The 23,677-nt window shown below is 35.5% G+C and overlaps 1 protein-coding gene across 1 annotated transcript; it reads right to left on the bottom strand.

Moving 5' to 3' along the window:
* Positions 1–1,984: 1,984 nt before the first annotated feature.
* Positions 1,985–18,937, bottom strand: cfap69 (cilia and flagella associated protein 69). The gene is made up of 23 exons (XM_088929046.1): positions 18,809–18,937; positions 18,239–18,301; positions 17,329–17,394; positions 15,327–15,436; positions 15,064–15,140; positions 14,870–14,968; positions 14,120–14,272; positions 13,529–13,706; positions 12,420–12,543; positions 12,205–12,253; positions 11,867–11,988; positions 10,924–11,140; positions 10,239–10,403; positions 8,964–9,079; positions 8,360–8,478; positions 7,807–7,888; positions 7,300–7,492; positions 5,851–5,988; positions 5,327–5,403; positions 4,490–4,687; positions 4,311–4,397; positions 2,996–3,100; positions 1,985–2,203 (listed from the first exon to the last, which is right to left on the bottom strand). The coding sequence occupies exons 1-23, from the start codon at positions 18,935–18,937 to the stop codon at positions 2,051–2,053; spliced, it is 2,820 nt and encodes a 939-aa protein (XP_088785172.1). The 3' UTR covers positions 1,985–2,050.
* Positions 18,938–23,677: the final 4,740 nt, after the last annotated feature.

Here is a 23,677-nt window from a genome sequence, read left to right as displayed (position 1 = left end):
GGGCTCCAGTGAGGTGGTAGTCACTCTGAGCAGTGCTGGAAGCAGGTGATCATCAGTCATTCTTGTTCTCAGATGTTGTTTAGTTTCAAGAAGGCTCTCGAACAGCATTCTTTTCTTCAAAACAAATGTAATAAGCGAATATGCCATTCTGAAAATATAAACCGACCTTACAAATACCTTTAGTTTCTCTTCAAATTGCATCCACTGCCTCAAAAAATCAAAATGAGTCTTTTGCTCCCCTGTAATTTCAAGTTTCAATTCAAGGTACGTCTGTCAAAAACGCAAAGGTGCTATCTTCCCTTCACAGATCCATTCCTTCTTTTCACTTAGAAAGGAATGGAGTTCATTTTGCAGGGCAGATAATTTCTTCAAAATGTTTCCCTGCCTTAACCAGCTGTCATCAATGTGCAAAAGGACATCACCATTACAGCACTGATGCTCCTTCAAAAAGCTTTGAATTCCCAGTGATTAAGAGAATGAGCACAAATGAAGTTCACTGATGAAACAGCTACTGTACAGTAAGTCCATTATTTATTTTAATGTTTAATACTTCCCACACAAAGCCTCCAGTGGACATTGCAATGATATTGTTTTAGTAAAGCAGCCCAATCTCCGACGTGCCTCTTTAAGTGACCAATAAAGCCACTTGTCTCTCTTAACATATATTGAGCACCACCTGTAGTTATAGCCACCAATTTATCTTACCGCAAACGTTAGTCTTTTAAGAGTTTTCCTGAAGGCATTTAATAAATCACCTGTTCCGGTGATTCTACCACATAGTGACACGAGATATAAGCCCTTCATGCATTTGGAATGTTTCTCTTACTCTACAAATAAATTGACATGCTCTCATCCAGAGCAGCAGAGAAATATAAAAGTCTTAGTGGTTTTTTTTACGTTTGTAAGAAGTAGATGTCATACCAGAAATATGGTGCTGCATGCATGTTATTGAGAGACTGATGCTTTTAAAGAGATGTTTGGCATCTGCTATACAACATTGGATATTTGCATCAAAAGCAATTGCATGCTTCAAACAAAAACACTATGTTTTCCATGACATTGTGTGTTCAAAGATTCTGTCTTTTTAGTTCACATTTCACCCACTAATTCTTTGCAATTACCATTATTTGCCTTGTAATGGTAACATACTGTACATTACATACAGCACAGCAACAGACTTCAGGCAATTAAAGAATGTACAGGCCCCAGGTCAGAAAAGAAGTATTTCTTAGTACATTCTAAATTTAACTTTCCTATGTTCAAGATCAATTCTTTTCTTCTGGGTGGTGCTGAACATTTCCCAAACATATCTTCAGGGGCTGGGATAAACTGACTGATGGGCCACACCTGGTCTGCGGGCCATACTGTATATTGTGCATCTGTGCCTTACATGATATAACAAATTGTGCAACTGAAAGGATAATTCTTGTAATTAAAATTGCTAAGAATAGAATAAACAATGTCATATGGCATTCCAGATGTGAAAGAAACAGACATAAGAATCATGAAGAAGTACTAAAGACGTTTAAACCATATTCTTGCTGTCAAGAAGCCTTAAAACATTTTTGTTGAAGAAAAGTAGTTCCTCTTACCTATAGAAAAGTTTTCAAATAAACAACATGATTAAAATTGAATACATAATTTAAAACAATCAACATCTTATTGATTAGTAAGAGGAATGTCTTTATTTTATTACTTTATTGGTGCCAAACTCAAACAGCTCCTTCATATCAAATCACATTTTCATACAAAAATGTCTGTGTTAGTATAGTTTTTGCTAGTCTTTTCATTTTTTGCAGCTACGGTAACAAGTCAAAGTGCTTAAATATGAACCACAAGCAAGCATTAGTCTAATATGGACCACTGAGCAGAAAAACAGATTTCTCTCTAGAGAAAGCAGATGAAGGCTGATCATCACAGAGCTAACAGTTTCAATGGGTTGTTACACAAACGAGGAAATTAGATTAAAAAAGAGTTGCTCGATTGTAGACCCCTGAGAAAAAGGATGTGATAAGTTTTAGAGTATTTCATTAATTTACATGTACAGAACCTATCTGTAACTAAGTTCTTTTGCAGCTTTGGTTTTCTGTAAGGCTCCTCCTCTGATCGAGGCGCGTTCCAGTGCGAGGTCGGTCTTTGCTAATGGTCCCCCAGTCAGGTGTGTAGGAGTGCTATCCACTGTCACCAAACGTCCACAGAAATTCTAGGAGGCAGATCAACACAGCACTTTTTGCTGTTAACATGTAGACTAACATGTTTGCTATAATGTGCTCTTAATACTGTATCCTACACACACATAAATACAAATTTCAGAGGATGCAACATCTGACCAAAACATTTTGAGTGATCACAAAGAGGCATGTTTGTGATGTGATATCTGTGATACTGTGATGTGATATCGTACAAGTAGGCTGTGTTTCTAACAACATTTAAAGTCTTTAAAAACAACATATTCAGTCATAACTCCAGATTGGGAGCTAGAAAATAGATTTAATAGATGTAGTTTAAAAAGCAACGTGTATTTAAATAAATATTGCATAAGGAGTTGTCTAACTGTACACTGACTTATTTCACTGAGTCACTCTTTGGGTGTACTACATTGTGTGATTTATTTAGTTATTTTAGGAGTATCATGGAGTATTAAACTAGTTGCATACCCTAATAATATATTTCTGTATAATAGTCTGGGGATGCACGTTTCAGCATAGTTCAATGTAGTTTATTATGAAAGACTGCTTTTTCTGTAAAGCTTAGGTATTCCTAGGTGCTTTTCATACCCCAGGCATAGCTTCATCATCCTGCTTTGTTACCAGAAATGTTGAGTTAGGATAGGGACACATTCTGAATGGATATTGCAAACTTCAAGTTCAGCTTATTAGATTAGATTTAGATATAAAAAGAAAACCTTCAGCCATCCTTATGGTTTAAGTAGTTCCTTAGACATTCCCACATACAGTATACAGTATCAGAGTTTTTCAATACTGCCTTTACTTACTGTTGTTTGTAAACCAGTAATCTGTGTTGGGTGGAAAATGGCATCCTGATGTTTTATCTTGAGCTTAGAGGACTCGATGAATTTCTCTTGAAGCTGTTTTGCGACCTGCAATAAGAACGAACAATGTTATTTTGTAAAATACTGCATTTTCCACTCTGTTCGCAATCTTTTTGTCGTGGCTGCCTGTTTCCTGTTTCACCAGACATACCCTCTCTTATAAAGAGTAAATATGGATATAAGCATATTATATTTGATCTCCTATGATATACATTCTTTCAGTCTCCCACTTTGAAAAAAGCTATTGCCGTAGATTTTTAAACGACTCTCCTGTCTAGGGTTACAGTAAATCTAATCTTTGATCTACTCACAAATTTCAAAGAATAAAAAGCACTACTTTTTGTCTGTCAGGTTCTTCTTGCATTTTCCCAATTAAAATCCTACACTAAGTGCTCAGCTTTTAATAGGTTCTGAGATTTTAGGGTGAGTGGTAGGCTTGATGGTGTCTGTACTTGGACTGTATACGTACTTCTTCACAAACAGGCTTATGCTTTCATGTTATATTTGTACTGAAGCAACTGAGGGACTGTGATATTCTTGAAATATGTATCCCCTGTTTTTCGTAAGATTTCTTTCTTCATTATTTTTTAAACATTACCTGAAAAATTAAAACAACTAATTAAATAAGAGAGTGAGCTCATAAAAATCAAAAAGGAAATCCATACAGGTAACAACTTTGAAATGGATGATAGCCTTTTGCACAAGCCAGTGATGTACTATATACAGCAGCAGTATATTTGATAAATAATTGTATTCTGTTAAAGAGAATATCAGGAGTAAAAAAAGACAATGCTGAATAAACTTTGGAATTAAAGGTGGGAAGAAAAAAGGCAACAAAATTACCTAGGGGTTTGTATTATATTTTCAGAGCAATCAGCTCACTTTTTTGCCTGGAGTTAAGAAGCACACATTAATCAGAAGCTTTTATATTCTGTTCTTAATAGCCTGTTGTGAAAAATAAAGCATTCATTCTGGCAATGTTCCTTTTTCATTTACAACAATCACTGGCATTTTACCATGGAATTTTACCATGTATGAACATTTTTAGAAACATGATAACATCACGGTTTAAAAAATATATTTTTGTGTCAGGATTAGATGCAATTAACCAATGTAGCGCATATCTGTTCATATCTTTGTAGCCCATTTATTAAAACGATGTAACCTACTGAAAAACAATAAACTCTGAATATACACTGCTGTGTTGAAACTAATAGCAGACACAAAGATTTGTAGGTCCTGAAAAGAAACAATTTACCTTCAGGACTGCATGGTTTGATGTCTTCGCAACAAAATCCTCCCATGACTTTACATCAAGGTCTTGCTGCTTGCGGTTGGAGCGAATCTGTGAAGGAGTAGTACTGGAATGTGAGAAAGTGCAGGAATCTACTTTCGGTTTAATGTGTAGTGGCCCATCTCCATGAATTGGGTTCTCACCTCTGCATACATCTGCTGCTCATCCAGAAGATCCTGCTGCTGTTGGTGCTCCAGCATGTGTGTCTGCAGGGCAGCTACTGTCTTGGCCATGTCTTCTGAAGACTTTGCAATCGTTTCCAAAGCCTCTTTGTCTGGTGTGACAGGTCTCACTCCTTCAACCTCAAGTTCTCTACTGATTTCATTCCAGACCTCTCCGACCTGTTACCAGCATGTACAATGTTTAAAAAAAATCCCTATACAGTATATTAGAAAAACAAATAACAATAACTGTACTGCTTAAATACTCAAATTGTGAAACTGGGAAATATTTTTTGTGAATTATTTTACAAAATGTTTTATTCGGAAAAAGACATGGATGATGGCTGCTGTCGTTTTTATGTTTATATTTGGGGTACAATCAATAATGGAAAAATAACGGGATGCTTAGGCAACTGAAATGTACACTTCAATATGCGCCATAAATAAAAGATGTTTTCTTGGGCAGATGAATGCTGTTATCCCTGCGGGAACTCGCCCTTACACAATATCATTTGTTTTGTGGACCGAGCAGATGTAGGATTTGTATAAAGCAAAAAAAAAAGTGTAAATGTATTTTATCTGAATGTACGTGCAACTATAAAATACTAAAAATATATCTATCCTAATTTCACTATAAGTTATGCATTAAAAAGAAATAAAAATAAATTAATGTGGCTGTGAATGTGTAAGAACATTAAAATGTACTAAATTGCATCTACTCGTAATTTTAACCTATTGAACGCGGGGGTAAACAGGTTTGAAATTAATAGCAGTGGCTTTAAAAATTCAAATTGTGCTTTATTAACAATTAGATTTTACCTTAAAATCAAGATATCTACTGATGATAGCAAGGGTGACATAATCTCCTGTAGTTAATCCAGGTAAATCTTCAAAACCTACAAATGGAATAAATGTTATCAAACTATGCTGTACATAACTCCAGTGATAATCATGGACAGAGGGCTTGATGTGGTTTTATTTTCCACTCCTGCAGAAATTTAAATCAATGACGTTCACCGAATAAAGATGACATTGGTATTTACATAATGTCCTTGTACCCATTTTCATATATAACTGGCTTCTCCAGTACACAAGAATCTCTTTAACTCATCTCCTCCACTAGGAGGAATATATTCCACAGGAGTAGGGAATCTTGGGTGCACTGGTATTTCACACAGGCATCAAGGTGAAATCAGCCACCACAGGGAGAGTATAGTAAAATCCCCCGTTAGCAGCTTTTTAAAAAACCGTTTATTGCAGTGGCACACATGCCACTGTCCGCTCTGGCCAGCAGGGGTCTCCATTACAATATTTTACTGCATGTACTAAATAATTTCACTTACCAAGTTTGCAAAACACGGAATAAATTTTTGCTCTCATGTTCTCAGAAACTTCCATTACTGCTGCACTTGGCCTGTTAGCAGACAAAGGCACAACCTGTTCCTCTTCTTGGTAGTAGCAGAGTAAAGGTTTCTTGGCGTCTAAAATTTCATAAATTGAAAAACCATTAGTAGAAAAACAGAAAAAAAGGCTTGTATACATAATGTGTTATTAGGTCCCTAAACACACTTAAGAAATCTACTTCATAGAAAATATACAGGGTGGTTTATACCTAGAAGTAAGTATTTTTTTCATAAATTGATTGTAACTTAAAAATGTATACATTTCGGGGAAAAAGTGAAAAACTAAATCAAGGATTCACAGCAGATTACAGCTGTCAAAATACAGTGGACTGTAAATACAGAGAAAACATCCACAGTACAGTTCCCAGAACTCATTTCAGGGCGGTAGTGCATTAAACAGAAATGGTAGTTAGCAATGGTAGACCAAGGTGTTGTGGTATATTGATTTTCTCACCATGAAACCACTAGTTGGCATGTGAGAAAGCTACAGTATACATTAAACATACACAGCTGGTTCTGTGCTGTGTACTTAAACCTGGAATGGGAAATGATATTGCAAAGATTGTAAATAAATTAAAATCTTATCAAGCGCAATTGGACCATTTAAAAAAATAAATTCTTGTCCTACAGGAGAACAACCTTAATTAAAACAACAATCTCTTTGTATAGGTACTGTAGTATTCATTTATTTTCTGCTTTCTGTAAACCTCTTCCCTCAACTTAGCTTCTCTTTGAAGTACAGAAAAGCACATTAGTGCCGTTCTCCAGTATTTTCCCATTCAAAGCACTTCAGCAACCCATCATTTGGAAGCTCTTTTCATCTGACACTGGTTGCTCCTTAACATTGTACAAGCAAAATGCCAAAGCAACATGTTTTTATGTACATCAAAGAAAGGATGAATTTACACACTACTTACAGGAATCATATGAAATAAAATGACATTTAATCAGTTTTTCTGCTGTTGTAGATTGCTTCCTGTTTACCTTCATGTAATTAATTTAGTCATTCACAAATGGAGAAGTTCACTTTCGGAGGCAGACCCTTTTGTTGTTAGACTCTCCATTTATAGAATTCCATCGCACCAAACTTCAGGCAAGCTGAAACTCTGAGCTTTTTCAAGCCAAGTCCAAGTTGAAAACTTTTTTTTTTGTGAATTATATTTTTTGTATGAACATGTTCCTTAACCAATGCTGGGCTGCTTGTTTTTTTTTTTATCCTATGCAGTGCCCTGGGATTCTCTGATGTGATAAGTGCTATACAAAAATAAAATATGGCAAAAATGTGACAAAATATGTTCAGCTGTTTTGCACTGACTTTTATTTCTGATGACCATTGTAATCAGAATGTTTTTTCACATCCTAACACACGCCTGATTTTGGAGAGCCTACCTACAATTCTTCCATGCTCATCCCGCCTCACTCCCAGCTCACTCTCCTCTGTTCTCCACAGACGCACCAGGAGCACAGCGGCAGTCAAGTCCTTGTCGCCCCGCCATGTGTTGATGTGTGAAATACTCTTGGGATTATCGCAAAACTCAAGCAATGTCCCCAGGATCACATTCTGCATATTTCTGGGACTTGACTGGATTTATCAAATGAGCAAAATCAGGAATTGGTCAGATTTAGTACATTCACAGCGTATGCTGCTAGTAATCATTTTACTGACAATCTAGCTTGATCGATTGAAGACATGCAGGTAATCATTAGGATTATTAACAACATGAACATCCAGAAACAGAAAAACATTACAGGATGTTTTGATAATCATCATAGATCATTAAAGTATGTTACAATAAAAGCACTATCTTAGAATAATTCTAAGGATTCATCCCATTTTCCTCCTTGCAGCAGAATAAGTAAACTTTTAATAAATTACAAACAGAAATTTTAACTTACATGAAGCAAATCTAGCAGGAGAAAGATACCTTCTTTTGTTAAAAACAAGTCCTCTGTGGTATAGCACCCCACAATGCAAGACCTTCAAAATATTGCATGATGTAATTACACGTACAGAAGTAGAAATAAAACTGATTTCCTATGTTTTAACACCTCTCATTCTGGAAATGATTAAACTGACTTTAACAGCGCCAAAATGTATAACAAAATGTAAACATTTCCACAAGCCTATTGTAATTCTCTTTTTAAAATGCTTAGTATGACTGTGTTAACAAAAAGGGTCATAAAACAGTCAAAAAAGTGACTGTCATAAGGCTGACTGCAACAATATTTGCTATAGACCTTTGTATGCATTAAACAGACACAGTGAGCCCTCCAAAGTAAGACTTCGTACTAGAAAAGAAGTTAAATTATTTAAGAAATAACTACATTGGCATTTACCTGTTGTTTATTTTACATATAACCTACTTTTCTGTGCACAGACAGATAATTATTATGAGGCTACTAATAATAAATAAACAATAGCTATTTCATTATTTGAGAGTTAACTCACCAGATGCAATCCACTGTGGAAAGAATAAGCTTGTTGTGACCAAGCCCACAGTGAAACTTTGTAGGGTCCATCTTTAATAGCTGAGTGGTCATTTCCACTCCATCAGAGCCAAATAATTCCTGAGGTGATAAAATCCTCTTTAAATAAACTATTTAAATTCCATAATCTTTTTATATCTCTTAGCAATATACCATTTGATTAAAGAAACATTTATATGGCTGCCGTCGCATCATCCAGGTGGGGCTGCACATTGGTGGTGGTGGAGGGGAGTCCCCATTACCTGTAAAGCACTTTGAGTGGAGTGTCCAGGAAAGCGCTATATGAGTGTAAGCAATTATTATTATTATATCACACAAAAAATTCGGAATAAATGTCTAATCCATATTATTAATTTAATTTAATTAAAATATTCTTAACTCCAAACCAGAACTGTTTTCACCTCTCCCCTTATTCCACAACTGTCAAATTTCAGCTTCAGCATACTTAGTCTTCAAAGAAATACTAAACATGCATTCAGATTATTTTCACGTTTAAGCAGGCAAAACTTCCATTTCAAAATCTAGCCACACCAACTAAATATAGTTTAAATAACTACGAATTTTACCTTTCTGTGCATATCATTTTCACAAAGTGTTGAGAGAATCAGTAGCATGTCTGTCTTAATCTCTATTATTAATGCGTCATCCTCTTCAGTGGCATCTGCCATATTCTTCAGAATTCCTACAAAACATTTCCATGAATGCATTAAGGTTTACAGCACTATAAAATTAGCTTTAAGACAATAGTTGTCTTGAAGGAAACATAAAGATTACAAGAATGGCAGGATATTATACTCAGGAACCCTGCATGTTTATTCTTAGAATAATAAGGTTTAAAAAACATTAATCAGAAAACAATTTTTCCAAAGTCATTTCCTTTTTCCTACAGTATGTTCAATAAATTGTCAGTGTATCTGCTACAAAAAATCCTAATAATTTTCCTGATAATAACTATGTGAATCTGTTGCAGTTATAAGTGATAGGTTGTTATCCTTCTGAGAAATATATGCTGTGTAATCTGCTTTAGTGCAAAACCAATTATTATTGTGATTTGCAACCACATTTTTAAGATGAATTAATATTGTAGGCCAACTGATTACAATCTTCACCTTGTTGTGAAGAATTTGGTGATGCTTTCCCTTAGCCACATCCACCAAAGGCAGCGATAAATTATTTTATTTCATACACAAAAAGACAGAGCTGTCAATCTATAATATATGTGTACTGAAACACAGAATAAACTGTAATCAGTGTTATTTTTTTGACAGGCACAAAGTCTCCAGATATTACAGCTCTGGAATGAACTCAGAGAAAAGTGACCTATTGCATTCCATGGCTAAAAGGAATGTCCTACTCGGGCAGGCTAAAAATTTAAACATACAAAAGAATGGGGGACTTGATTCAAACCCTCAAAATCCTCAAAGGAATCAACAAAGTCAACCCAACGTAGTTCCTCAGGATCAACACTGTAACACAAACTAGAGGGAACACATGGATCTAAGAGGAAATTAATTGAAGGGCTGGAACAGAGCTTTCTCATTGTTCTTACATCAGCATTCACAACTTTCTCCGTATAAAATCAAATGAGGACATTCATATGCTTAAATGCATTCCTGGGCTTAAATGAATGCTTAAAGAGGGTAAACATAAAGTGAAATTAATGGCAGTATGTCCCATGGAATTTACACTTACACAAGATGCACATAAGCAGCCATATTTATAAACTGTGCGGTATCTAGACACAAAAAATATCGGTTTGGACTGTACAGTATGTCTTCATTTATTAAATGCAATTTAAGTGCAGAGACATGTTATCTGTAGTCATAACCTGCTTTTCTCACCCACAAGTTGGCTGATTACTCCTTGATCACAGAGGTCCTGATTTGCCATCTCATCACCCAGAGATGTCATGGCTCTCAGAAGTCTGAGGCAGTATCGCATCTGGGCTTTTTTGCTACCCTTCCCACCACTTCCATGGAAACTGTTGCCATGTCCAAAGTATCCATCTGTTTGAAGATATATAAAATGGCATGCAACTGAGAATATGCAGGTAAAGATTTTTATTTTAGGGTAAAGAAGCATATCTGTTATGTCAAGGATAGAATACTTCTACAATCTACAATTCTCAAAATGCAAATTGAGACTCAAGACCATTAAGTGTAAGTGCTTTGGACTCCAAATTGTATTACTTCAACAACCGCTGATAATCACTGCTTCCAGGACTGAAGAAAGTTAATGAAACAAGTGACCCACATCAGAGACATGGCACCCAATTCCAGGATCAAACCCAGAGTCCAAGAACTGTGAGGCAGCAAGATTAACAGTCATGCCACAGTGCTGACTCCTGTAAAGGAATGAATCAATGTTATGACTATCACAACTAACTCCTTGTATGTTGCCAGAAGCATCCAAGATAAGAATGGTATCATTTCATTAAAAAAAGAACAATTACAATATGCAAACTATGGTAAGTGTACAAAGCTCCTGGACTCTGAGTTAACCATCAAAATAAATATAAAAAATTACCTTCACTAACACACCATTCTAGCAATAGTAGCAAGCGAGTACTTCCTTGACAGGTCATGTAATCATCTAGCAGTAGAGGGGCAACTGTTGCCAGTGTAGCCAGGGCCTGTAGCTGAAGCTCCTCCTGCTGGACAGCAGTCCACTCCAAAGCTGCAGGCTTCTCACTCAGTTTGATGTGGTGGAACAGGGCCAGGAGCACTTTACACTCTTTGAACAGCTATATGAGACAAATATAAACATCTCTCTCTAAAGGCCACCTTGAGATAAACAGTGTACTACGCTGCTTCAGTTGTGATAAAAAAGGCAAATGGAGGCAGAGAATTACTATAGATGATAATGAGTACTATTGTTAAGTATTGTCCTGTACTACTGTTTTACTACTGAACTCAGTGCAAGTCACATGATTAGCAAAGCAGCCTTGCTTGCAATGTGTGCAAGGAAGTATAGAAGAAGAAAAATTAACTGAGTGCACAAAGTACTTGCCAAATTACTTGATAGAATATTTATATTTTAGCATGGACGAGTAGGACTGCTGAGAAAACAGCTTCCTGGCAAACCACGTAGACATAGACTGGGTTGCCAAAATCATTAAATGTTGATTTTGATTGTATATTTTATAAATAAACATTTAAAACGTATTACAATATATCTTACAATACAAAATCAAATCAGTAACAATAGTCTGTGTTGCAGATTTGGTAATTTTGTTATTTGAAAGTCACGTCAAATTCTCCATGGCTCGAAATCTAATCTCTCTAAAAGAGATCAGAATTTTTTGTTATCTGCTTCTGAAGTTTTGTGAGCAATGCGTTTTTGTGTACATATCTGTGTGTTGATGAAAATGCATCAGAGACGTTCACTAATACAGCTCACACAGGTCATTATATTGCTGAACATATCACTGTTCTCAATGATAGTGTAGCTTTGTATTGTTAAAACATACCTGCACAGCAGACAGATCCCTTGACATGACAGCAATTCCATTAAAAAACAACTTCTTCATTTCAAAGTCTTCATTGTTAAAAGAAAGTTTCAGGTTGCGGACCAGTGGGTTGTGAGTCTTAACTAGAAAAAACAAAAACAAGCCTTATTTACATCTTAATTCAAAAGAAAAAACAGAAGGTAGATTACATAAATTCTGCAGGAGGATATTTAACATATTAGTGCATTTTTATTAAATGTATCACTTGTTGTGCTTAGTATTACATTTCCATGTTTTGGTCAATATTAATACAATGAGTTATTGTTAATGAAATACCATCTTTTATTAAGTACACTTACTTTCAGGAAATGTTGCAAATAATATGAGCTGCTTTGCAAATCCACTTTCCTGACAAAAAATTAAAAAAAGATAAGTTATCAAAAAACATACAGCATTTACACTGAAATCAAAAATTAGCTTTTGTGCTTCACACAAGCCTAGTGACTATTCTCACCACATTTTCAATTGATAATCCAATGTAACTAAATTGTAAAAACAAATTTTTACTACTTACAATTATGGGAGCTTTAGGATTTTCTGCAACTACTGTTATAATCACTAGCAAATCATTTCGAAGCTGCAGGTCATATTGTCGGAAGCCTTTTAAAAGCTGATTCAAAAATGCATCTTTTAAAGCCCTACGAAGGGAAAATCAAAGCAATGTTAATTAAAACCATTACAGTATTTAGTTTTAGTGTTTCAGTCATTTTTGCAGGAAAATATTTAGTAAAGTGGATTCTTATAAGAATCTGTTTGGAATTGCAAATTAAATTTGTACAGTATATTCACAAATGCCAACTCAAATTCCTCTTGATTATTTTGTATACTTTAAATCAATTTTCGAAACATATATAAAGAAAAAGATATAGCACCATCTAGTGCTTCAAACCCATACATACAGAACAAAACATTTTTCTTCACCATATCGGCTCTGAGCTGAACTGCTTATCAAACTACTATTACATGAAAAGTGTTTAGACAATTTTTGGATGATTAATTGAACATACTATGGTATATTTATGCAAGGTGCCAATGACCAATGAGTTTTGATAGGTATACCATCACATAATTCTGCTAGAATATACTAGTTGAAAAACAAAAATATAAAAAGCCTGTTCATACCGAACGATGAACAATATCTGTATAGGATGTTATTTCTATCATTTACAGTATGTGTAAGCTATAAACAGCTAGATCAATCTAATGAGATTTTTTATCACCAAATACAGAGTGTACAAAAATTGATATACAGATTCAGTCACCCAAAGATTTTCTAAGCAACTGATAAATAAAGCAGCCAATAAATAAAGTATGTATTCATGTAAAATGTATAAAAGCAAGATGATCTGCATGGACTAGCAGGTTCTCCTTTTGTATTAAAGAGGAACATTATTTTAAAAATAAATATCTTTTTTGGAATTAACTAATAAGAATCCTATCCTGCCCTTCAGACTTATTTTTTTGGTTTCTTTTTACAAATGTCAAAGACAGTGCACTAAAATATCAAATGCTAAAGCCATATTTCACTTTTATTCCTGTTTCTATATCTATATTTTATTCCTATTTCTAGTTATCTCCTGCATTAAAAATACTGTACAGTATCTACAGTTAAAAAATACCAACATTATACAATCCAGATTGCTTAGCTGAGATGTAACTTCTTCTTTGCAGCCATTTTCCAACAGATTCCACAATATTTCAGATGAACGGAACAGAAGTTGTCCTGAGGGGTCATGGCCATTCATTTGAGAACATATCTTACTGGCACCTCCAGCTTTGAGGATCAGGCTACAGTTCATTTCTGCAAAGAAAGAAGCAGGTTGTTCATATTATGTGGTTTTCTAAAACGGAAGCTTACAGTACATGATATGTATTTGACATGCAGTGGTAACACAGTGGTACGTTTTGGACTGATAACAGGAAGGTTGTGAGTTCAAATCACAGGTGAGATGAGATGCTGCTGTTGTAACCTTGAACAAGGTACTTAATACTGCACTGTTCCAGTAAAATACCCAGTAGTATAAATCAGTGCAAATGTAAGTAACGTTGGATAAAAGTGCCAGCCAAATAAATCAATATAAATTAAAGGGATTACATTGGCATGGTTGAGAACGCTATAAAAGCAGTAAGCATAAGGCATGAGTCATGCTTGTAGGTTGGCCAGAGAAGCCATAGCCTGAAGCAGCGGTCCTAGTCCACTAAAATCAGACCAACCTGAAGAGCGGGAAAGCATCTGCAACGCTCGGAGAACTTGCAGCCTCACTTCAGGTTGACCTTCCAATAAAGCCATAGACAGTACCAGTGTTTCAGCGATGCCACTCTTCTCAGCCATCTGCACCTTATAAGCTGGACTGGTGGGTTGGAAACCTGTCAGAATGATAATGTGTCAGATAGGAAATGATTTTGGAGGGCAAACATAATAATATTTGCTCATTTTCATAATATCCACAATGAATAATAAAATAATATTAAAAAGCACTAAAATAAGCAATCCAAACAAAGAACTGGACCCTTGCAAGCTTTGTAGTTTATTAGCATTGTGAATCTAAAATTCTGTTCTGCTTCTTTTTGAAGGAGCCCATTAATTTGGCCTGATACAAACAACTGTCTCAACCATTCTCAGGCCTAAAACCTAATCCCTTTTATTTTTCTGTTTGTGACCCCATGTCCTTGTTTCACAGCTGAGTATGATGTAGACCCTAGGGTGAGCCTACACTATGTAAGATCTTTTACAGTATGATTCATACACTTCAGCATAATGTTCCTTGATTTACATTCAATTCTATATACCAAAGTATTCTGGTTGCTTCTTGTAGATGACAATCATTCATTTCCAAAATGATATTTAAAAAATAAATGTATAAATAATTATACATGCTTATTTTATTAATAATGTAATTTATTTTCATTTATACAAATTCCAGAAATTTGTGAAATGGCACTGTTTTTTAATTAACTTCATACCTTCAACATGGTCTTTAGGCATTTTTGGACTATAAAATGATATTATAGAGGCACAGATCTGCAATCTAACTTCGACAATGGGGACTCTCATCATATAACCTGGAAAAGCAGAAGATATTACATCAGTTTCTCACCCATTTTTTTAAAAAAATATTCCAAAAAACATATCTATATTACACATTCAAAAAACATACCCATCTGAGAGATAGATTCTTTCACAATCTGGGCATAGTTTGTCTCATCTGTCGACTTTTCTTTTAAGAATGGCAAGCTGAAACGTATGATAACTAACACAAATTAATACAAGCATAGACATTAACAATTACATAAAAACATTTAGCTACAGTATAGCCTGAATTAGTCTTATTCAACATAACATTACTGGATTTACAATGAAACGGAACCATTTTATAAGACAGTTTTTGCAAGTATCAGTCTAAGAAAAAAGATTTCTTACCTACATAATTTAAGTAAGCCACACATTATCTGAGTGTATTCTGGATGATCCTTAGCTTTTTCAGCACAGAGATTTAGAATTTTAAATATCTGCACCAAATCTTTAAGAAGCTGTTAAATATTTGCGTTAAAGAAAACTACTTAAATTGTTCAAATAATTCCTAAACAAGCTATTTACATGCAAGTACTGTGGGAATTAGATTGACATAGTAATTCTTCATACTTGTAATTGGCAGGTTGAGTTTAAGTCCCCACTGTAGACACAGATTGTACCTCTTGTGGGAGGTACTGCACGTTAGCCCTGTTTCTCCAGTCCACCCAGCTGTATTAGTGGGAAACAAGCATTGCTAGGGGGTAATCTCTGCTCCGGACTGGTGTCCTATCCAGTGGGGTGTCATGTCATGTGTTTTCTAGTCTGCCTAACACTACAGAAACCAGGATGAGCTCTAGCCTGATGAGCCATTGTGGTTCTGGTAAGGACTCTACCTTAACCTTAATAGTAGGAATAGTAGAATGTTTTTCACATCTTGAACTTATATACATAGAAACAGTTGTGTCTTCAAAGACAGAACAGCAAAATCATCCTAAAAGGACTGTTGATAATAAAGTCAAGGATTCAGTTCCTTAAATGTAAATATATACCTGGCTTTCTAGGACATCTATTGGATTACATAGTAAAACATACATTTCAAACTCATCAAATTTAATTAAAAAAATAATTACAGGATTCCCCCTTACTGCAAAACAGTCTGACTGTGGTAACAGATCTCAAGGGGGGAATAAAGCTGGAAACAAACCATACTAGAATTAATTGGTGTTTAGGGAATTCAGGGAGGCTGTACTGTATGTTCTTATGGTGACTGGGGATTTGGCCATTAAACAGTCCTTAACAACCCTGTATTTTCAAAACAACAGATATTAACACTCTCATTTTAGACTGATTAATTGGCAATTTCAGAATAAAGTCAACACCCAAAGCACAATGGCCTCAAATTATTGTGTTATGAAGAAAGATTTTGAAAACTCTAGCTCGAATATACATGTAGGAAATGTATATACTCTTTTGCCCAATGCACTTTATGCAGCACCGTATAAATCATTGATCTGCTCAGGTTGTCTACTTTTATTAAAAGATGCGGGTTATAGAGATGAGGGACACTGACTTGAATAGTTCAGTTTTCTAATTGCTATTTGAAGGTCTGTTTTTTAGATAATGCAGTATAAAAAACAGTACATACTAGGAATGTCTAAAAGCAAGTTGAAATGGCAGGTTTGCCAACTGACAGAGGGAATCAGTATAAATAATTCCTCAAGTCTTTACTTTGTTTATTGAGATTAATATAATTTGAAGAATGAAAATAACCTTTTAAAACTAATATATATATAATATTTAGATGATGAATTATTAAAAATAAATTTGAATATATTCATAATTTTACAATACCTTATACTCTAATTATTGTTGTTGGACTGCCAGGACAGGACTGCCAGACAAAACACATCTCAACATACTTTCATTAAGCAAAAAAAGACATATAAAAGATATGTCTTGGGTTTGGGATTTAAAAACTGATACAGTTGTACACCAGCATATGGAGGTAAGAAGGGTGCTTAATAGTGCTTAATAATGTTGTAATCCCCAAAAAATCAATACTGATTTAATGAGAACACTGTTTGAAGTTGACATAAACCGGTTCAAATACATTTCCTGATGATACAAACAAAACATTGAGATCAATCCTTATCTCAATCCTTACCAATCCTTACCTTATGGATCAAAATTGCTGAAAAAAAACTTTCAGTTATATTTTTCTAAAAAAATCTAACTATAGCATCCCTCTGGTCAAAGACACCATAAATGTACAAACTATTATTGGTCAAACCTTTGTTGGTTCATGAATAATCATATCTAACACTCATTCTTATCACTCTATGATCAATATACAAAGAGCTATTCCATTAAATGAAAATTCTATTAAACAGATAATACAGATAAAGGATACAAAACCATTTTGGTATCTTTTCACCACTTTCTTCAGAACAAAAAGATGTCTTTCCTTCAACGTACTCTGAAAAACAAAACACAACATGGCTTCAAAAGAAAGTACACAATGCCCAGATTTCATTTACTGCTTATCCCGGGAGAGGAAAATTCTGGTGAACCGTCCAGACTTCTCCCTTGTTTCCTACTTCAGCACTAAATCACATACTGTATCATACATACATACAGTGTATGTGTAACTTTTGATAGTTCAGATTTCCTAGATGCTGTTAAAATTACACAGCAGATGAAATGCTTAAATTGGAGGCAAAACAGCAAGACTTGATCTGTCCAGAACTGATGTTACTTTGTCTTTGTTTCTGGCGTTCCATTAGGTGATGTAAAAATAAGAACATAAAAAGTGTGGCATGTTACAAACATAAGAAAGACCATTTGGTCTAGCTAGCTTGTTTGTTGGTTAGTAGATAATTGATCCAAGAATAAAAACCAACAATTTTTTGGAAGATCAGCTTCAGCAGCATGTAAGTTGTTTGATACTTCAACAACCCTTTGGGTGAAGAAGTACTGTACCTCCTCCTCTCAGTTATGCTGCAAATCTATTTTCACAGTTTCCATTAGTGCCCTCTGCTTCATGTTCCATGTTTAAATATGGTCATTTCTTCTATAGCACGAGTTTTGTATACAGGAACTATTCACATGCATGCAGTGAGAAAGGGTTTTGCCGCATGGGGTAGACATAGGATGCTTTTGGATGCTCAAACCAACCCTTATTATAAAACAGCAACGAGCACCCTAGGCTACAAGGTCTTTATGTTCCATAACATCTTGTTTATCATACAAACCTTAATTACTTATCACTGAGACATGCCTTTTCTAAATGTATTACATTCTTAATTTTGTGAAATACTTACGGCAAATGGATCCTCTATAAGTTTGATCACTTGACTGAGCTCTACAGGCTTCATAGAAGAGCCCTATATACAAAAAAAAATCAATTTCAACTTACATCAACAGGATTTTCTGATCATTCAATTCCCTGACAGCGGTATATTGAAAAGTATTCAGTTACAAAATAGTGGATCATATATTATAATCATATGTACGTAAATATATAATATAGCAGATTTTTAGTATATTGTTCTTATTGTTTGTATTATTAATCTGTTTTACGCGATGTGACTTGATCTTTAGTTTCGACCTACTAACTGCTGTCACAGGCATTCTATGTTTACAAAGACATTTTAAGCATGTTTAACTAAAAAGTTGATACAATTATATCATAGATAACTGTATAATTGAAGCAAATTATATTATAATCAATTACATAATTTACATAACAGTAATGACAATAACAGAAGGTGTGAACATGTTTAGATTTGCACTACACTAACGCATTTAATGGCCAGGGATGCCCTTCTTAATGTGGTTAGCATGCTTTTCCTCTTCATAAGAAATAATCGAAGATGTGCATCCAACTTTACCTCAGGCGTTCCCAGATCGCTGTCAGTGATGACATGTCGTACAACCGGGGCTCCCGATTTCTCGCTGACCACCTTAGAGGCGCCCCCCACACCTGTGCTTCTTGTCACCCCGTTTTCCGAAGCCGGCATCGCGCCAAAGACTCTCCTACGTTGAAATCTGTTCAATAAACCCCCACAAATTATGCCTGCCTCACGTTATGCATTGCAACAGCTAGCTTTACTCTGCCGCCCTTCATACAGTAAGTCAATGTTAGGTCTCCAGTAGCTACTTCACTCAGCCCCCGAACCGCGAGGGACACTTTGTTGCTAATGCAAGCATTCCAGTTGCTATGGAAGGAGGGCTGCTGGGATACCTTAATCAGCTACGGGATCGCAAAGGGGACATTGACGCCGACCTGTGAAAGTTTTGAGTTACACAATTGAACTGCATGATCTACAGTTTACAAGTGTCGACCAAATTCATTTATTGTCACGATAAAGCTTTACTGAGGAGCTTTTTTTTTCCCCCAGCAGTGGTAGTAAATCTGTGGCACGTTTTGTCGATCTCTGCGGTAAATAATGAAACTGCAGAGTTCCGAGAAGCGCCGATGAGATTCCCTACCATATTTTTGTTCTCAGAAAGCAAAAGAAGCCTCCTCCTTTCCGCAATTCCTATCTTTAAAGCCTGAGAGGTGCAGATTTTAAACATATTAAATTATTAATAATTGGTCTTGTTTGTGGTGTCTCATTTGTTAAAAAGAGGGCAGCAGAGTTGGTCTGTTATTTTGTGGTACTGTAGCTGAAAAATCAATCTACTGTATTCCAGTATTCAATACTGTATAGATCGCATAAAATTCAGTACATTTTCTCAGACTTCAGGAATCCCTGCTAAGTAGTTCGCAGGCATTTTGAGACAGTAAAAAAAAAAACAGTGAAAATGCTGAATGACTGATAATTAGCAATTTCTGGACTTGACACCTTCAGATTGTGCCCCAGTAGTTCAATAGTTGCGACACTGGTTTATTCTACTTTTTTTCAAACGTTTTAATTTCCCATTAATCACTGTTTTTTAACAGACAGTAAATGGGGTCTACCCTCCTCTGTCCACTTTCATTTCATTAAAAAAGAGGTAAAAACTGTTTTGAATTAGAAAACAAGATATAACTTTATCTTAAAATTATATTGACCAAACACTGTTTTTCAGGTTCAGTATAAATTTGTACAAAACAAAACCATTCAAATAAAACTTTTATTTCAGAATTTTGATTTAACTTACACTAAACATTAAGACTAACCTGATCCACTAATTTCCTTGAGAACCCTTCATAGGAATGTTTGACATTTGATGTTTTTTTTTTGTTTTAGATACTGAGTAAAACACCGAGACGTTTAGTATATACTTTAGATAACAGCGCTTAAATGAGATGTTTTAGAATATGTTGTGAAGTGCAAATATCGGTTACAAAGCTCAAATACATGTCTTCCTCCAGCAAAATCAAGTGCATAGGCGAAACGGAGTGTGCGTTTCAGCATGCTTCAACTTCCACCATAGGTAAAAAAAAAAACAATGGAGAAATCTGTTGTACTCATATTTGTGTGTGCTTTACGTCGTACAATTGGAATAATTCAACCAGAAATAAAAAGGTCACAAATTATCACAATCTGCTAGATTTTTTAACACGAAAGCATTATTAATGCAACTATACAATTCGTGATCTAGAAAGCAAAAGCACAATGCAGTACCTATTTTATCATTTATTGTGCAATTTCTTGTTCTTACGATGTTGTAGTGGGGACAAAACTTGCAGCGTTTTTAAGGACAGAAGAAAATCGTTATTTTATTCATCGCAAGAACTTCGCCGATGCTGCGCCTGCTGTTGCGCTCTCAGCAGTGGGCTACGCCAGACTGTGCTCATTCCTCCTCCGTGCCTGCTGGTGAAACATCCAGTATTCCGGTCCCAACCATTTAAAAACCGAGAACACGTTGCTTGCCCCTGTGTCTGGTCGTCTAGTTGGGTTACTGGGCCTGAGTCGCGCATCCTCTGATGCTCCCCGGACGGCAGAGGAGGTGAGGAATTTGCAAATCGCCGTGCGCCACACTGCGGTGACAGCGGTATCTTTCAAGAACCTCAGTCCTTGTCATCTCATGACTTGTGAGACAGAACCTCCCACTAATGACTGTCTATTTATACGGCTAGGAATTTCCATAGGGGGGCTTAGTTTGAGAGGAAAAGAGATTTTCGGAGGAGCGTTAATCAGATAAGGTAAGGTGAATAAGTATTACTGTATAGTGTCCGCCGGTAATCGTACAGATTGTGAATGCTGACATGGCACGACCGTGGACGTGACCTAAATTTAATTTAGGGAATGACAGATATTACTGCGCGTGATACAGTATGTTTGAAATTCGCATCCTGTATTTGTGCGTGCACCGGCAGAACCATCTATGCAATCCTAAAGGACTACATAGAACAGATCAATAGAGGTTACAAGGCGTGAACACTTTGATTTATTGCAATAATAATAATAATAATAATAATAATAATAATAATAATAATAATAATAATAATAATAATAAATGTTTAATTGTATGCCAGAAAAGTATAAACTGAGAAGTATTAAAAAAGCGACAAACTATATTGACTCCTATACTCGTTTGTTGCGTTTCTAATGCATCTCAATATACTGTAGATGATTTTTATGTGTATAGATTTTAATTTAATTTTGTAGCGAAATAGTTTAAAGCAATGTTTCTTTAAATTAAGCATCCAATTAGGTCTTTTAAATATTTTTTTTAAAATTTTTTTTGTATTTTTTCACCCTTTTATAAATGGATCACTGGCGCGTCAATTGTCTTGAGACGATTAACAGCTAATGGTTTCAATGATTATAACCCCCTGAAATGTATTTGTGCTCTATTTTGTGTGTTAGTAGCATTTTATTTCTATTTATAAAGCGTGTGCGAGAGTTTTTTCTTGAATTCAGGTGTGGATTAAGGATTGCCAAGCACATTCAAAGAAATAATAGTTATCGTAAACATGGAAAAAAGGTGGAAACATTAGCATTAGAATAAATCATTATATACTGCATGGGAATTACTAAAACATAATACTAGGAATAATACTAGAAATTGCACTAATTAACAGAAATAAAAATGGACTGGAATAGATCTGTGACATTTCAGTGCAAAACCAGAAATTCTCTTGGGCTTTTTGCAGTGCCAGAAGAACATATACAGTATTTTTAAATCCGAACATACTGTCAGAGTTTACAATCCAATCTCAATGGGATACAAACAAATTAAAACGCTGCAATATGCACAGCATACTCATTAAGTATAATTGCAATTGTTTTTTTCAAAGCATGATCTTTAAAGTTCTCTTTTTAAAGTGTATTAAAACATATTTTGGATCAACTTTGGACACTTTTATTATAAAAGTAACAGACATGTTATCCAAAGAAGCTTACAGTTCTCCACTCAGCAGGGCATCTTACTGAACTGACCTGAGTGAAGCACCAACAGCAGTGACCCACCTGGGAGATCAACCCACAGGCTTCTAATTACAAACTCACAACACTAACCACGGCTCTACTCTGGTGCATTAATTTATTAGGATATCTTTTTCCTTACCACACGGGAAACTAAACAAAAAAAAGAGACATAAATGCAGGATATGTGTTTATAATTAGACAGGGATCACAGTAAGCTTTGTGTATGTGCATTGTCTCCAGTGCTAACACCAATGACCTTTATTCCAAAAAATGTCACCACCATTCAGGTCAAACAGAACAAAAAATGAACAATACAGGAGCTGATGTATATCATATAATTAAAAAGTGAAACTGCACTTGAGTGGCGAATGTTTGCATTTCTATATATATCTAAAATAATATTGAGCTTGCATGGTGGCGCAGTGGCTGTCTTGCAGTGCTGGGGCCCTGGGTTCAGTTCTGAACCTGCTGTGCTGACCTTGTGGAGATTTTACATTCTCCCTGTGCTTGTGGGAGTGTTTGCTGAGTGCTCTGGTTTTCTCCCACAAGCCATAAACATGCTGGCAGCTTAATTGGCTTATGGTAAAACGTGGCCCTAGGTGTGAGTGTGTGCATGTCAGTGTCTGCCCTTACCTTTTACCTTTTTAACTTAATCTATATGATTGCCCCAATATACAGCATGGTCTTCCATTTAATGTCAGAAGACTATGGCACTACAACAATGGTATAGTTTAGCACAGACAAGATGTCCCAAGTACAGAAAAGCAGGAGAAAATAACCACGATTTGACTTTCATTTTTCTATAGTTTAAAACTAAATCTAAAAACATGTAACACAGCTAAACAGTGTTTCTGTGTGCATGAATGGGTAGTGGTAGCTTCCGGCTGCAACCAAGCACACCTTTAATTAAATGACCTTTTCAGACATTCAGTCAAAATGCTGAATGCTACCTTGATCCAAGCTCTTACGCAACACACCGGATAATGAGAAGAGTAAACAAGTGGGCCAAAAAAACCACATGCAGTGGGCTTTTACAGACCGCCAGTAAAAGAAGTAAACACCAGTGGGAGGATTATTCAGCAAATCATCGTGTGATCAAAGGGATTTGTTTCTGTCACTGCACAATGGCACATTCAAATCATGAGTTTGACTGATTTGAGCCTTGATAAATAAGATTATAATTAGCTTTTGTTAAAGGGCGACGACTGAGTAAATGAACTTCCACATGGGACAGCAGACAGAGATCCATGTGAGTCAAATGCATTACAGTGTTATTGTGGTCATGGCTCTGTGCACCACAACAACACCCTGAATAGTTTCGATTTCTGTTTCAGGTCTGCCACAATGAATGACAACAAACAAGTGATGTGGTTATTAACTCTGCTTCTGAATAGAAGT

Source organism: Atractosteus spatula, chromosome 12, assembly GCF_055471065.1.
Source record: "Atractosteus spatula isolate fAtrSpa1 chromosome 12, fAtrSpa1.hap1, whole genome shotgun sequence".
Classification (NCBI taxonomy): domain Eukaryota; kingdom Metazoa; phylum Chordata; class Actinopteri; order Semionotiformes; family Lepisosteidae; genus Atractosteus; species Atractosteus spatula.
The sequence above is the reverse complement of the archived record's forward strand: the minus strand, read 5'-3'. Positions and strand labels throughout refer to the sequence as shown.